Source organism: Dioscorea cayenensis, chromosome 4 (genome assembly GCF_009730915.1).
Source record: "Dioscorea cayenensis subsp. rotundata cultivar TDr96_F1 chromosome 4, TDr96_F1_v2_PseudoChromosome.rev07_lg8_w22 25.fasta, whole genome shotgun sequence".
NCBI classification, from domain to species: Eukaryota; Viridiplantae; Streptophyta; class Magnoliopsida; order Dioscoreales; family Dioscoreaceae; genus Dioscorea; species Dioscorea cayenensis.
This window is the reverse complement of record NC_052474.1, coordinates 2212865-2226810: the sequence shown is the minus strand read 5'-3', so window position 1 is coordinate 2226810 and position 13946 is coordinate 2212865. Positions and strand designations below refer to the sequence as shown.

Genomic DNA, 13946 nt, shown 5'->3' with positions numbered 1-13946 from the left:
TTAATAACAATAAATTAAAAATAGTTAAATATATTAGAAATATTTAATGATAATTATAATAATTATTTACTATTAAATATAAACTATTGTTTTGTAAAATATCATCTCATTTGTATACAAGGGCATAGCTGTAATTATACTCATATTTTCTCTCATACTTTTTCCTATTCCTAACTCTCAATCCTCCAACCAAACACCTTATCATTAGTCCTCCCATTTCCTATTCTCATTCACACTCCTCCCTTCTTCTCATTCCCCCCCTTCCCATTCTTATTCCGCAATCCAAACGGGGCCTTAAGTTAATCATCAAGGCGATTCATATGTTTGTTTAATAATATCATATCTGACACTTCAAGTAGCTAATCAGTTCACTGTTATTACAAGTCCAGAAAAGATATAGAAAGCATCTACTGACCAACAAGATATATGTAACATATACTTTATATATATTGTTAATTGCATCGCTTTATATATTGCTCAATTCAAAATTTTTATATTATTTTTATACTATATATATATCAGACATCCTAGCCAGATCGCCGTGACTGCATTTATATTCATATAAAAAAGGCGTTTATCGTCTATTATTAATATATATATATAACATTTAATGGAGTTTGTTCATGGAATCATGTGCCCAGATACTGAATTACTGAGTATGTCAGCTTAAATCTGAGTACTTCATAAAATTATATTTAACTATCACCATGCAACTTTGAGTATTATATAAATACCATCAATATTAAATTTAATTACCACGGCACAGAATGAGTAGTGAGACAACCAATCAATATAAACTAATTTCCCCAAAGGAGTCATGATCACATAAATTAGTCATGTCACCTTCACAAATGGGAAGGATGATGGGCCGATGACAACTTTTTCTCTTGGTCTCCACACTCTCTAAAAAAAAACCTATTTTTTTTTTTAAATAAGATGAATAAACCACTAATTTATTAAAAAAAAACTAATTTTGTTAATTACAAATAAAAAGGGCTTTGGGCCTCATAATAGGCTTCAGTCAGACAAGTCGCACGAAAAACAATAAAAAGGAAAAGTGAACCCCGTTTGATTGAACCAAGCGAGGTCATCGGATCAGATAAAAAAAAATCCCGGATCGAATAGGTTAACCTAGCCAAGTATCGGTGGACTAATCAAGTCGAATCCACCCAGCTATATATATATATATAAATAATAAGTATGTAAACAGAAAGTGTAATATATAAAATTTATTTTTGATTTACTATATTGTGTTTTGCTTAAATTTATTTTTTAAATTATATTAAACTATTATGACATGTTTGTTGGATTTTATTTAAAATATTAAATTGATACTTACAAATTATAAAAGAGACTATTTGTTTGTTGAAATTTTGTGTTATTGCTTTTCAAATGTTTAGTAATGTATAATACATTTTATATATTTATATAAAATTATAATTATAATTATAATCCCAAACATATATCCCAGACTTTTCATTAGTTAGGGACCTAGCTCTAAGTTAATCAGGACGTCATTTCTTGTTTAGGCTTTATACATAAGCTAATATCCCACACTTCTATTAGCTTATCGGTTTAAGAATTATGACAAATTCAGAAAAAGCTAAAGAAAGCATCTACCGAACAACTAAGCTTGCACAAATTTGGGTAGTGCATGTATTGGAGGATGATGAGTGAAACTGTTAGAAAATTTTATAATAACAAACATGATTATTAATAAAACTATTATTATTATTATTATTATTATTATTATTATTATTATTATTATTATTATTATTATTATTATTATGTTCTTCAAATTTGAATCTCTTATCTAATTAAAAATTATATATTCATTAATATATAACTGATAAAATATTTTACATCTCTTCATCTTCATTGTTAATGTTTTATATCTATTGAAAAATACGATTGTTTATTTCAAACATAATAAACAACTATCTTATGTTCTTTAAAAATAAAAAGAAGATCAATTTTTTTTTTTCCATCTTGATTTCTCTTTATTAGTGCTTTGAGCAAAAAAACCAAAAACTCGTCTTATCCACTAAAACTATTTGTATTTAAACTTGCAGCACAATCTCAACAAAAGAGGAGAGACAAACTTCCACAGAGGAAAAGAATTCAAATGTCTAGAAAAATTTAATATTAAAATGAGATTTGGGTAGTGCATATATTTTTATTTTTTTTTTGCCAAGATAAGCGCCCTAGCAGTTAAGAAAGGCAGAGGCATGCTTGAAGGATGATGAGTGGAAACAACCAATCAATTAGAAACAACTTCCACAAAGAAAAAGAATTCAAATGTCTAGAAAAATGTAATATTAAAATGAGATTTGGGTAGTGCATGTATTGAAGGATGATGAGTGGAAACAACCAATCAATTAGAAACAAACTTCCACAAAGAAAACTGAAAAAGAATTCAAATGTCTAGAAAAATTTAATATTAAAATGATATTTGACCGGCATCAGCTAGTGTCAGCTCTTATAAATCAAAATTCAACACAAATTACTTGTACAACCAATAAATCATTTGCAGTTGACGAATATCATAAGAGGAATTTCACTTATGGGAAAGCAAGAGAACTCAGTAATATTCCAATCAATACGTCTAATGGAAAAACAAGCTAATAATAATAATAATAAATTAACCATAATTTTTTTAAATAAATCTGTGATTTATCCACTTTATTAAAAAAAATAAATTAACCACGATATAATCATTCGGATATCAACCTCCAGTTTTCAAGTTCAGTAATGGCCATAAAATCTGTGTTATGGGTGGGCATATGGCTCATCAGTATTATCCTCATTCATAGAATGGCGTTGCTCCATAATAAACAGCAGTTCAAAGCTTCGAGATTTCCATTACCTGATATGTGTGTGAAATCTTCAGAGGGGTGTCCTTGGAAACAGGCCTCTCCTCAGACCACAGCTCCAAATTAACTGTTCCACATCCCCAATGCACAAGGCATTTGTTCACCTGGTTTATGTCGAAACGATTGATCAAACTCAGGCCAGAACATTTGTCTACCAGCATCCATTCACCTACAACATGCCATACATAAGAATTTTCTTGTTGAATTCATAGATGTGCACAATTGAAGAAGATTGCCCAAACCCATTTCAATAACTACAACTACAAATAATAAGAGCTAATAAATCAACTTCTATAGACTGAGAACATGGCATGAGATAAAAAGAATGTACCATTGGGCCGAAGATTGCCTTCAAAGTATTGCTCTGCAGTGTCAGGCCAGATCTCATGTTTGGATCCATCAATGGAATTAAATCGAACAAAGACCTCAGTGGGGTGCAAAAGGGTAAATGTTGGGTGCACCCGTAAGCAGACCAACCTATGACATGCAACAGTATGACCATTGAGTGAGGCCTAACTGAGTTTTCATTTTACCAGCTAGATGTAATGGTTAGTATTGCTCTGATGATAAGAATTGGCATGGGAAATACTGAAATACCTTGAGAATCCACCAGAACCGGCACCAACACTGCGTGCAACAATACCAGAGTCAATTATGAGAATCTTAGGATTGTCTTTCATAATTGATATCTTGCGCTGGAGAACTAAGCCACCGCCAATATTCCCTTCCAAGCTAAGAGACTCCTCCACCCCTGATTGTTCAAGATTTCTTCTGCAAGCCAGTATGTTTTTAAACGATAAGCTAAATAAAAAATGGAAACATGTGAATAAAATCAAAGACAGCTAGACAACTATCCAAGTTATTTTCAACAACTTACCACCTCAAGTGGATTATCTTACTAAACTACCAAAAAAGTATTTTGTTGATTCAAACTATAGAAAACAATGAGTTATGTTGTTCACTTTCAATTCCACAAAGACATCCATATGATCTTACCCAACAACTTCATATTCCTCTGAGCACCCAGCAGAACGGTATTCAACCCCACTGTATTCTTCATATCCATCAACTTCAACTCGACTGTGAAGCCACTGTGTACCTACATACACACCTCAACCAACTTTAAAAATTCTGAAGTAAAAGCTTTTAAGCAGGCACATGAATATGCACAAAAAGAGCAACTTAAAAAATTACAGAGGTAAAACATATGTAAGGTAAAAAGGTTAACTTTTAGATGTCCTTCCTTGATATAACTTCATAGAAAGTACAAACCCACTCAGATTCCAGTATACTTTTAAGGAGTCAAGAGAAAATTGTTGAAAGGCTTAAAATGAAAGAGGGATTATATTCACCTCTATGGCATACATAGCCAAAGAGAACTGCAACACTGTCATGACACAAATACGGTGTATCTAACGAATTATTTAACTAATGCAACAGCAGATTAATTACGAGCTAAATATTACCTGAAGGCATGTGTTTCATAGAGATTATTCTTCCCCCAATCCAAGGCACCACTTTAAGACTCCAATCACCATTCTTTAGATCAACTGGCGTCCTTGAAAGTTCAATCCCTTTTTGTCCTGAATGCTCATCAGCATCTGAGAGACACTTGGCTTGTTCTGCATGTCCAATATACATGACATGCATAAATCCAAATAACTTGAAGTTCATTTGGAAGCATAAATACATCAAAGACCAAAGTGAAATATCATTAAGATCATGCAAAACTGGCTAAGCAAAAGCAGAAAAAAAAAAAGTGAGCACAGTTAGAATGCAAGTGATCTAATTTCTTCCTCTGTATCCTGATGGTATCCATCATAAAATTCAAGAACCTTGGTCTGTAACATTCAATCTTATTCAGGAAATGGGATGACGCATGAGGTCAAATTATTTATCAGATACATTTCCAGCCAACAAAGATATCTTCTAACTGCAGTGCATGAGAAGTGTAATTGATTTAAAAGGCTCCATTACAATAAAAAAGAAATGAACTAAAGCAAGTCTTTGTTCTAAGGAATGTCATTTCCATAGACAAGCATATGAATTTGAAAGAAAGCTATCAGAAAAATTCCATAATTCTTTTTTAAACTGAACAAGGCAATTATGTAAACATGCTTTAAGCTGATTTTCATTAGCAAGCATAATTGACTTAAAAATCTTCATTACAATAGAAATAATGAGCTTATAGAAAAGCCTTTGTTTCATGTAATAGCATTTCAATAGATGAGCATGCAAATTTGAAAAACAGCTCTTAGACATATTTCATTGTTCCTATTGAAAAACTTCATTGCATCCCACTAATTGAAAAGGGCAGTTACCTAAACGAGTTTTATACTCATTTTCACTTGCAAGTACCAAGTCATTCACTTCGGATTTTGAAGGCATGGCAATCTGTATTTCCTCTCCATCAACACCAACAGCATCCATCTGCAAACAAGATATATAATCAACCAACATAAAGGAGCCCAAAAGTGCACTCCTTGATACAGCAATGAGGTTGCATACAAACCATGGCACCTCCTCCCAGCAATATATATACATGGAGATTTCGCGTTGGCCTCCTCCATGATCCTTCAGTATTTGACACCTTAACTGTAATAATCGATGATCTAAGTTCTGCAACATAATATGTCAAAAGAAAACCTCCTTGAGTGTACTCATATCCATCACCATCATCCTCAAAGAGAACACCATGGGCTCTACCTGAAAATGAAAAAGCACTGCAGTTAAGAAAGAAAGCAATATAATGTTAACTGGCAGAAAATTTACTATAGTTGGACAAGAGTTCATTCTGTTACATTACTACATAGAGCGTAAAAAAATTAGTTACATACAGTGGGCTTTCCCATTACTATGATGTGTTTGAATTTGTGCAATATATACAATAGCTTTTCCTTTGAAAACTGTATAACAAGAAAGCTGAAACTCTTCAAGAGCCATCTTTCACTACTTATTACATCATCTTATGTCTGAGACTAGTCTGCAAAGAGTAATCATATTGCAGTATTGCAAGCTATTGTCTTCAGATAGCAAAATGGTTGGAGATTTACTTTGGTGTAACCTATCTTGTTATCAAGAGAAACAATAAGACAAAACTATGTAGAGTTACGACAAAACCAAGCCAATTACCACCACCAGCGAAAAATAAAATAAAATCAAATAAATAATAAAAAGCAACCAAGCAAACAAGCACTCAACTATGTAAGCGTAGTCAAGACATATATCAAATGAATGGCACAAAATGATTCTATTTTCCAGAGCTTTTAAATATTATGATTTAGATGCATCCTGATTCCGGGTTTAAACACTTAAAATGAGTAATCATATAAGTTATAATTTTAGAAAAAAAAATAATGGAGAATCAAAACCTAGTACCAAATACCTATTCATTTAAGTATGTCTTACGATCTTCTGGATATGAAAAGATGTGCAGGAGAGACGATCCCTTCTCAATAGGGTTCAAAACTGGATTGCGCTGAAACTAAAAATCTAAAATTGAATATATGAGTGGATTGTCGTAACTTAGAATTAACAATCTATTATCAACTCATCTATTTCCACCTAAACTGTAAACCTACGGAGACATAAAGAACTCTACAAAAATACTTCATAAGCAACACGCAACCTTTCCCCCACGCCTACAGTGAACAATGAAATTTTTACTATTCGTGTCTTTTGCTTTATTTAGATTTAAGATCGTAACAGCAATCCAGTGTTCATTCAATGACCCTTTTTTGTGTAAATTAGTGGCCGGTCACTTTGAAGATACCACGACTATGGTTCATAGTGGAAGCCCAGTAAAGATCATGCTTGAAGAAAAACCAATAAAAAGTTTTTGTCCCTACTATCTTATGTGAAATCTACATTATACAGTAATGTACCATGATCCAGATAATTACCGAAATTGTCAAGAGCTATGAAGAGTGATAATTCGTCTATCGGATTTGCTTCATACACATGCTGAAGAGGAAGGCCTACTGGGATTATTGATCCCCCTTGCAAATACATAGTTGGCAAGTCCTGAGAAATTTTAATGAAAGCCAAATAAATAAGATTACAAAACTAAATAGTTAGATCAGCAAGAGGTGTCTGGCCATAACACTTACAGGATGCGAATCACAAAAATCAAATTTCATCCATATGCCTTTTGGTAAAACATGAGACAGTTCATGTGATCCTTGATCAGGGGCGGTGCTGTTGACCAAGCAAAAACATACCACAAAAATGTGATCTCAAAATATCCATAAAGAAATATGGAGAAAAGAAGTCTTCTGATTTGAAAGTAGTTTAGCATCTCATCAGATTCACACAAGGAAGATTTCCCCAGATTTCTCCAGATTTCCCATATTGTATCCCTAACTATATAGCAAATATATCAACATTTATCTTGAAACTAAAGTTAAAAAGTACCTTGCACAAATTAGAAGCGGGCCTAGCAGAAAAGAATTTTCAACTGCACGCAAACTAGAATCCTGTGGATCTGAATAGGTCAATAGCATTTTGAGATTGCAGCCCAGTCAAGTTGATCATAACGTACAAAAATCTGAAGAAAAAAGCAAAATACCAGCAAAAAAAACAGGTGCCGCAACAGGAGTTCCCTTTGTATGGGCGATGTAGAAAAGAGTATAAATGTGGGGTAGTAAACGATAGCGCCTCAGTAGTGCAAGGCGGCAAACCTCTTCACACTGCAAGAGTTAAAACATAAGAATAAGACACTAACAGAAGAACACTTGAAAACTAAAAACCACAAGCTATAATATTTGTGACATAAACCAAAAGCTCAAGCTGCTTACATTATAAAGGATTGCATTATTTATTTAATGGAAAGAACTAAAGAACCATTTCCCTCTAGTATATGTACAATAAATGAAGGGCAGAAAGTGCACGCAGGTCATAAGTTAGGAAGGCCTAGGCAGCAACATAGTTAAGTTGGATAAAAATCCAACAATGGCTAAGACCTGTTTTCCTCCTGTATAAAGATAATCTGTGAAGGCCAGAAAAAGCATGTAGTTCTTAAGTTAGGAGAACTAGGCAGCATTAGGTAAGTTAGATAAAAAGCTAACTGTGGCTAGCCAATTATCGGATTATGTAAATCTATGCCACTAAACAAAAAAATAAAATAAAATAAATAGATGATTTTTTTACTTTCAGGTTTCAGAACATATAATCTGGAATGTATTTCCACAATTCTCCACATAAAAAACAAGTAAATTTGAGACCATCATTAACAACTGTAGCACCGTAGCATTGGATGATAAGGACGCACCTCTTCCCCAAAGGACCATGGCTCGTGATCAACGGTTCCAGCTTCAGAGTGGCCACGAGAAAAAGGAAACATTGCACCCACTCCCATCCATCTCCCAAAAAGCCGTGGTGTTGCATTCCCAGCAAAGCCACCAATATCAGGACCAGATAATGGCTGACCACTGATGCTCTAAGACAAGATAATCAATGATGTTTGAATTTCAATGCATGGGAAAAAATTAATCAAATCTGTGTTATCACGATATTCATCATAATAAATTATGCTGAAATGATTAAAGAAGCAAGTCAACTGTGCTATCACAACATCCATGCCCATAATATCCTTATAACGAAATGCAATGATGGATGAAATGGTCCTTGAATGCACTTGTGCAGGGAGCTACAATGTGTCAATTAATTCTCAACTAAAAGTTTTTCCCAATATTTTCTTCTTTTCTCTATTGTTGTTTTGCACATAAGGCTGTGTCAACAAAATTTGGGTTGTTAAAATAGGTTGTTGCCAATAATCCACATATAAACTCAAAGATCAATAAAGGTACAACCACTTGGTGGATTGTCACGCATCAGCTAACTTTTCAATACAAAATCCATACCTCAAGACAAAAGGAGCTTATATTGTTGCATGTAGGATATGCGAATCTGTGTGGTTAAGAGACACTTGCAGTGATTGTTGGAAAAAAAATAATAATTATCCAAAAGATACCACTGATGATATTCCATGTTGCAAAGACATGCTATGCTATATAAAGTCCAACTTGCAACCTAGCAAAGGACCTTCGTTACAGAGTCATGCTATTACTCACCAACTGAAGGACCATGGGTATACTCATATGTAAATTATCCCAATTTGCTAAGTTATCTCCAGTCCAGGTTGCGGCATACCGCTGGCTTCCAATAAATCCAGCTCTGGTGAGAACAAAAGGCCTTTTTTGCCCTGATGCCATTTTCATCCCTTCAAAAGTTGATCTGGCCATAAGCATGCCATAAACCTGTACACAAGTCAACTAATTAACTATGAATTATTATGGAGAAAAATAACACTTAACAAGTACTTGCTTCATATATAAGGATCAGTTTGTCAACTTTTACTCCATTAAATGAAATGATGGAACATGTGCCACATGCCCAAACAAGTAAAAAAATACAAGAATAACGCCATCATATGGTAGATGTTAATAACCAGGGGTTATCTGTATTAACTAAAGCAATAAATCTCACTTTTAAAGTAAACAGGGAAAGCATATTTATATTTAACAATAAAACAATTACCCCAATCCTTCCACCCCCAACATGGAAAATAAAAAAATAAAAAATAAAATAAAATGGTAGTAAATAAATAAAGGACACAAAGCCCTGGCCATACCAGAGAGTCTTAAAAAATAATAATAATAAAGCTAAAAAATTTGAATTCCAAGAACATGAAAGCAAAAAGAATAAGTTTTAAAAATACATTGTGGTAATGCGAGTGATTCTGGCAACCACCAAATTCACTATCTCCCCTGTGAATGTTACTCTCTGGCATTGTTTTCGTCACAGACTGCAAATCAATAATCAATAATCAATAATGTGGTTACCAAATCTCAATAGGCATATAATATATAAGTTGCCTTTTGAAGGCTTACTTTGAATACAGCAGGCTCATTCATATCATTCCATATGCCATCAACACCATTGGAGACAAAATCTTTGACTGAATTTGCCCACCACGAGCGTGTCTTTTCATTAGTAAAATCAGGAAAAACACAAGGACCTGGCCATACCTCCCCTGATAATGTTGGCAGAAAAGAAGATCAATTGTTCAATACTCAGCTCTATGAGTAGCCTTAAATTAATACTTAACAAGAGGGATTACCAACAAACGGCTTTCCATCTGCTTTTTGGATCCAAACATCACTTTTAGAACCCTTATCATAGACAAAGTAACCTTCTTCATGTTTAATACCGGGGTCAAGCATCCAGATAGCCTTGAAACCAATAGCATGCAGATCTTTCACCATAGATTTTGGATCAGGAAAGTGGTCCTGAAATATCAAAGTCCAAAAATCAACTGCCAAGATGGACATAGCTGCGTAGCAGTCAGCAGTAAATGGGCTCAAGTTAAACAAACTACTTCCAATATATTAGTCAAACATAAGCTACAGATGGTGGCTCAAATGCAGAGAGGTGTGCTACAGAAGGCAAGGGTCACATTCATTTGTGAATGCTTTTTTGCTAAGCCACCGTGTACATAATGGAATCCAAGACTGTATAAACATCAGATAATACAGACAAAAAGAACTATTACTAAGATAATAAAGGAAGATTGATGTTTTTAAAACTCAAGCTAAAAACGTACTTGGTCAAAAGTAAAACATCGAAAACCATCCATGTAGTCAATATCCATCCATATGACATCACAAGGTATGCCTTTTTCCCGAAATGTTCTTGCAGTCTGTGTATCAAATGCCAAAGAAGAAAAGAGTGTGATCAATTTTAGAAACTTGAATAGTACATTAGTTATGAAAGAAAATGCATAGATAATGAATCAGGCAAAAACAACCAACCTACTTTCATGACAAGATGAGAAAGACCAAAAACTGGCATCCACATTAAGCAAGATTTTTACAACTTGAGACCAAAAACCAAAAAGTGAGATAAATCACGCATGTCTGGATAGAAGCCGCATGTGGCTTGTTAGATGCAAACCAAACATATTTAGCCCCAATTCAACCCAAAAGCTTAAATTGATAAGATGAGAAACCTAGGCTTATATATTCAAATATATATTTTTCAAATTAATGATGTGAGAATACTAATTAGTCTAATATGCCCCTTTCATACATGTTAGTTCATTCTAATTAGTTGTTTTGCAAATAAACTAACAAACCAAGTTTTGATACCATGTTAAATGTAAAACAAACATATTAGCTTAATTCAACCCAAAAGCTTAAACTGATAGGATGAAAAACCTAAGCTTATATATTCAAATCCATATTTTTCCAAACTAACCATTGAGGGGATACTAGTTAATCTGATATGTCTAACATTATTTAAAAAGCAATGTACCTTGAGAACTTTTTGATCAGAATCATAGCTCCAGCGACATTGATGGTAGCCAAGTGACCATTTAGGAGGCATAAACACAGTCCCTGAAGTTGAGCCGGTATTAGCATTTAGGGTAGTGAAAGAAAAAAAGGTTATCAGTGCATTGTACAAATTAATAACAAACAAGAAATTTATGAAATAACTAAAATTGATCCTAAAACTTCTTGAGACTTGAGTCATGTCTGATGCCTCATTGATGATGGGTTTATACACCCAAGCTTCATTCAACTATGTTTTAGCACACCCAGCCTTGCTGCAAACGATGAGTGCAAGACAAAAATTTACAGAACAACATAAATGTTGGGAAACAACATAAATTGATCTAAGAAGCAGCATAGAAGGGATAGAAACAGCAGCATAATTAATAGATACAAGCTAAGAGAATAACCAATCGCATGAGACAAGGATTTCAGAACTTCAGCAGGCGAGTCAAATGGACCAAATGAAATAACTGGGTAGACAGCTGCGGCTGTGAACTTAATGGTTGAATTCTGTCGTAGGTCGACCTGTTCATAATGTATTGATCCACTACATTAATACTGTTTGGTATTAGTCATGCAACATGCAGTAAAAAAAAAAGAAGTCTCAAAAGATTCATCTAAAGTTGTTAGATATCAGATCAGACCTCACAACGTCGAGTTGTATCAGCTAGAAAACCCAATGATCTTCCATCACTAAAAACAGCCAGAACCCAAGGATGCGACTGGTACAATGACGTGGTTCCTGAACCATAACCCCATGCATCTGTATTCCAGGTAAAAATCTAAAACCACCAAAGTTGATCAGCAGCATAAAAATCGAAAAATCGAAAAATCGAATATAGAAACTGGTAAAGGGAAAAATGTGAAAGCAACATACTCGCGTTCCCGTCCGCTCAAGCTGGCCACTAACTTCACCAGTTCCGTAAAAAGAGGTTCCATCAGGCAACTAATTCCATGCAAAGGACTCAATTACTTGTAAAAAAGTAAAGCAGCAATGATAGTGCGGTTTTCTAAAGCTATATTGAAAAAAATTACAGATTATCTGTGTTAACTCCATCTTCAAGAGGGCAAAAATTTGCGGATCATTAGACTGCCCAACTTCTTCGTTGGGCAAATCTCTATACACTAAATATGTCAATTATAGCATCCCATGGCCGATAAAAACAATAGTAATCTGCAACACAAGTAACCCCCTCAAACATCATTGGCAACTCTTTCAACTTTTCAGCTCATACTGCACTACCACTCGAACAGTATCAAAATGCTATAAAGTCCACACATCTGTTTTCCAGTCCGCATTGTTTTTCGAAATTTAAATATAGATAATAACTTGAAATATCAAGAAAATCAAGAAACCCCAACGGGCAACGGACACAGGATCAAACCTGAATCGTGACGATCTGCCGCCCATGAAGACATTGAAACTCAGGGACAAACTCCGGCCGTTTGTGAACCATGATCGGCGTCTCCCTAACCTTGGGATCGGCGAAGGATAGACTCGGGAACGCAGCCCCTCGATCGTCACCGGAACAGTCAAATCGGAAAACCCCATCCTCAAGAATCGGCTCAAACACCATCTTCCCCGACGTGGGCTCCGTCATCTCCTCCAAAGCCACAGTTCCACCACCAACGCACCTCAACCACCACCTGCGATTCAAAATCGAGAAATTCCATGAGATCCAAGAAACAAGAAGCACGATCGAAGCGAATTGGAGAAAAAAAAAAAACCTCTGGTACTCCGGATTCCGAAGTTGGAAAGAAGGCGATCTTCGAAGGCGTCGGTGAATTCGGGAAGGATTTCCGAGAGGGCACGAAGGGTGAGACGAGCGAGTCAAAGGCACTGATGGCACTGCTGCTGCTGCTGCTGCTGCTGGTGGTGGTGTACTTATGGAGAGCATCTTATTATAAGCGTTGATGCACTGCTAACGAAATAAACTATTTTTCGCGCGAATAAACAAAAGGAAAGGGGTCCAACAGGCTGTTTAGGACACGTGGCTTTTTCAGCTGTTGTGATAATGAGCGAGTTGATTTTGTGAATCATGGAAAATGATTGTCAATAACTTCTCAGGCCAGCTTCAATTATTTGATTTTAAATTCTTTTTAAACATTTTTTTTAAAAAAAATATTGGCGTATATATACTACTTTTTTTGAAAAGAAAAAATAAAATTGTAAACTCCGGTCAGGACTCACACCTGATTTTGTGCTTATATACATACACAGCACTTCCATTTCCTGTAATTATTAATTGCCATCCTAATGCTTTTACTAGAATAGTTAACCTATATAACATCTATAGTGGTCCTTTTCACGTATCATGAAATGCTAAGGCTAACTCTGATTCTGTGATTCAATTGCTGACTGTGACTTTGATGGTAAGCTATCTGAAAATCTTGGGAGAGCTCAGTAGTGTCTTCATTATTTATTTATTTTTTTTTCCTGTGTCTTTCTTCCACCACCAGTAAGCCCCCTGTACTCTTCTTTTTGTGTCTGTTCTGTTATATATATTGTCACGCCCCGAACCCGGCTCACCAGACCCGGTGCGCAGATAAATGGCCGCAGACCCACAAGGCGTAAGCCCCATAGGCCTGCAATGTCACTGCACCCCTTCACAGGGGTAAATGTGGCACCCGATCGGTTAAAAATTCACTTTTAGCTGAAGCCCGACACCTGCTTTTTAAACAAAATCGGGACCTGCAAATCACAATTTACAACTTTACACCAACTCAGGGTTCAAATACA

General features: G+C 34.9%; 1 protein-coding gene across 1 annotated transcript; it reads right to left on the bottom strand.

The window, feature by feature from the left end:
• Positions 1-2637: 2637 nt before the first annotated feature.
• LOC120258491 (alpha-glucosidase 2) lies at positions 2638-13119 on the bottom strand. Its single transcript, XM_039265915.1, has 23 exons — positions 12935-13119; positions 12592-12853; positions 12084-12152; positions 11851-11988; positions 11614-11731; positions 11187-11269; positions 10477-10572; positions 9994-10162; positions 9764-9906; positions 9592-9678; positions 8945-9130; positions 8143-8310; positions 7441-7561; positions 7287-7356; positions 6983-7070; positions 6776-6896; positions 5386-5579; positions 5195-5303; positions 4340-4495; positions 3870-3972; positions 3471-3644; positions 3205-3350; positions 2638-3042 (listed from the first exon to the last, which is right to left on the bottom strand). Exons 1-23 carry the CDS (start codon positions 13102-13104, stop codon positions 2843-2845), a joined length of 3171 nt encoding a protein of 1056 aa, XP_039121849.1. The 5' UTR covers positions 13105-13119; the 3' UTR covers positions 2638-2842.
• Positions 13120-13946: the final 827 nt, after the last annotated feature.

What these genes read in the sequence shown, in the direction of transcription:
- LOC120258491 (XM_039265915.1), bottom strand. Translation starts at nt 13,104, where the DNA reads ATGCTCTCCATAAGTACACCACCACCAGCAGCAGCAGCAGCAGCAGCA. An exon ending in TTGAGCGGACGGGAACGCGA is followed by an intron (nt 11,989 to 12,083) that starts GTATGTTGCTTT and finishes TGGTGGTTTTAG; the next exon opens with ATTTTTACCTGGAATACAGA. An exon ending in TGAGTATAAAACTCGTTTAG is followed by an intron (nt 4,496 to 5,194) that starts GTAACTGCCCTT and finishes TTGGACATGCAG; the next exon opens with AACAAGCCAAGTGTCTCTCA.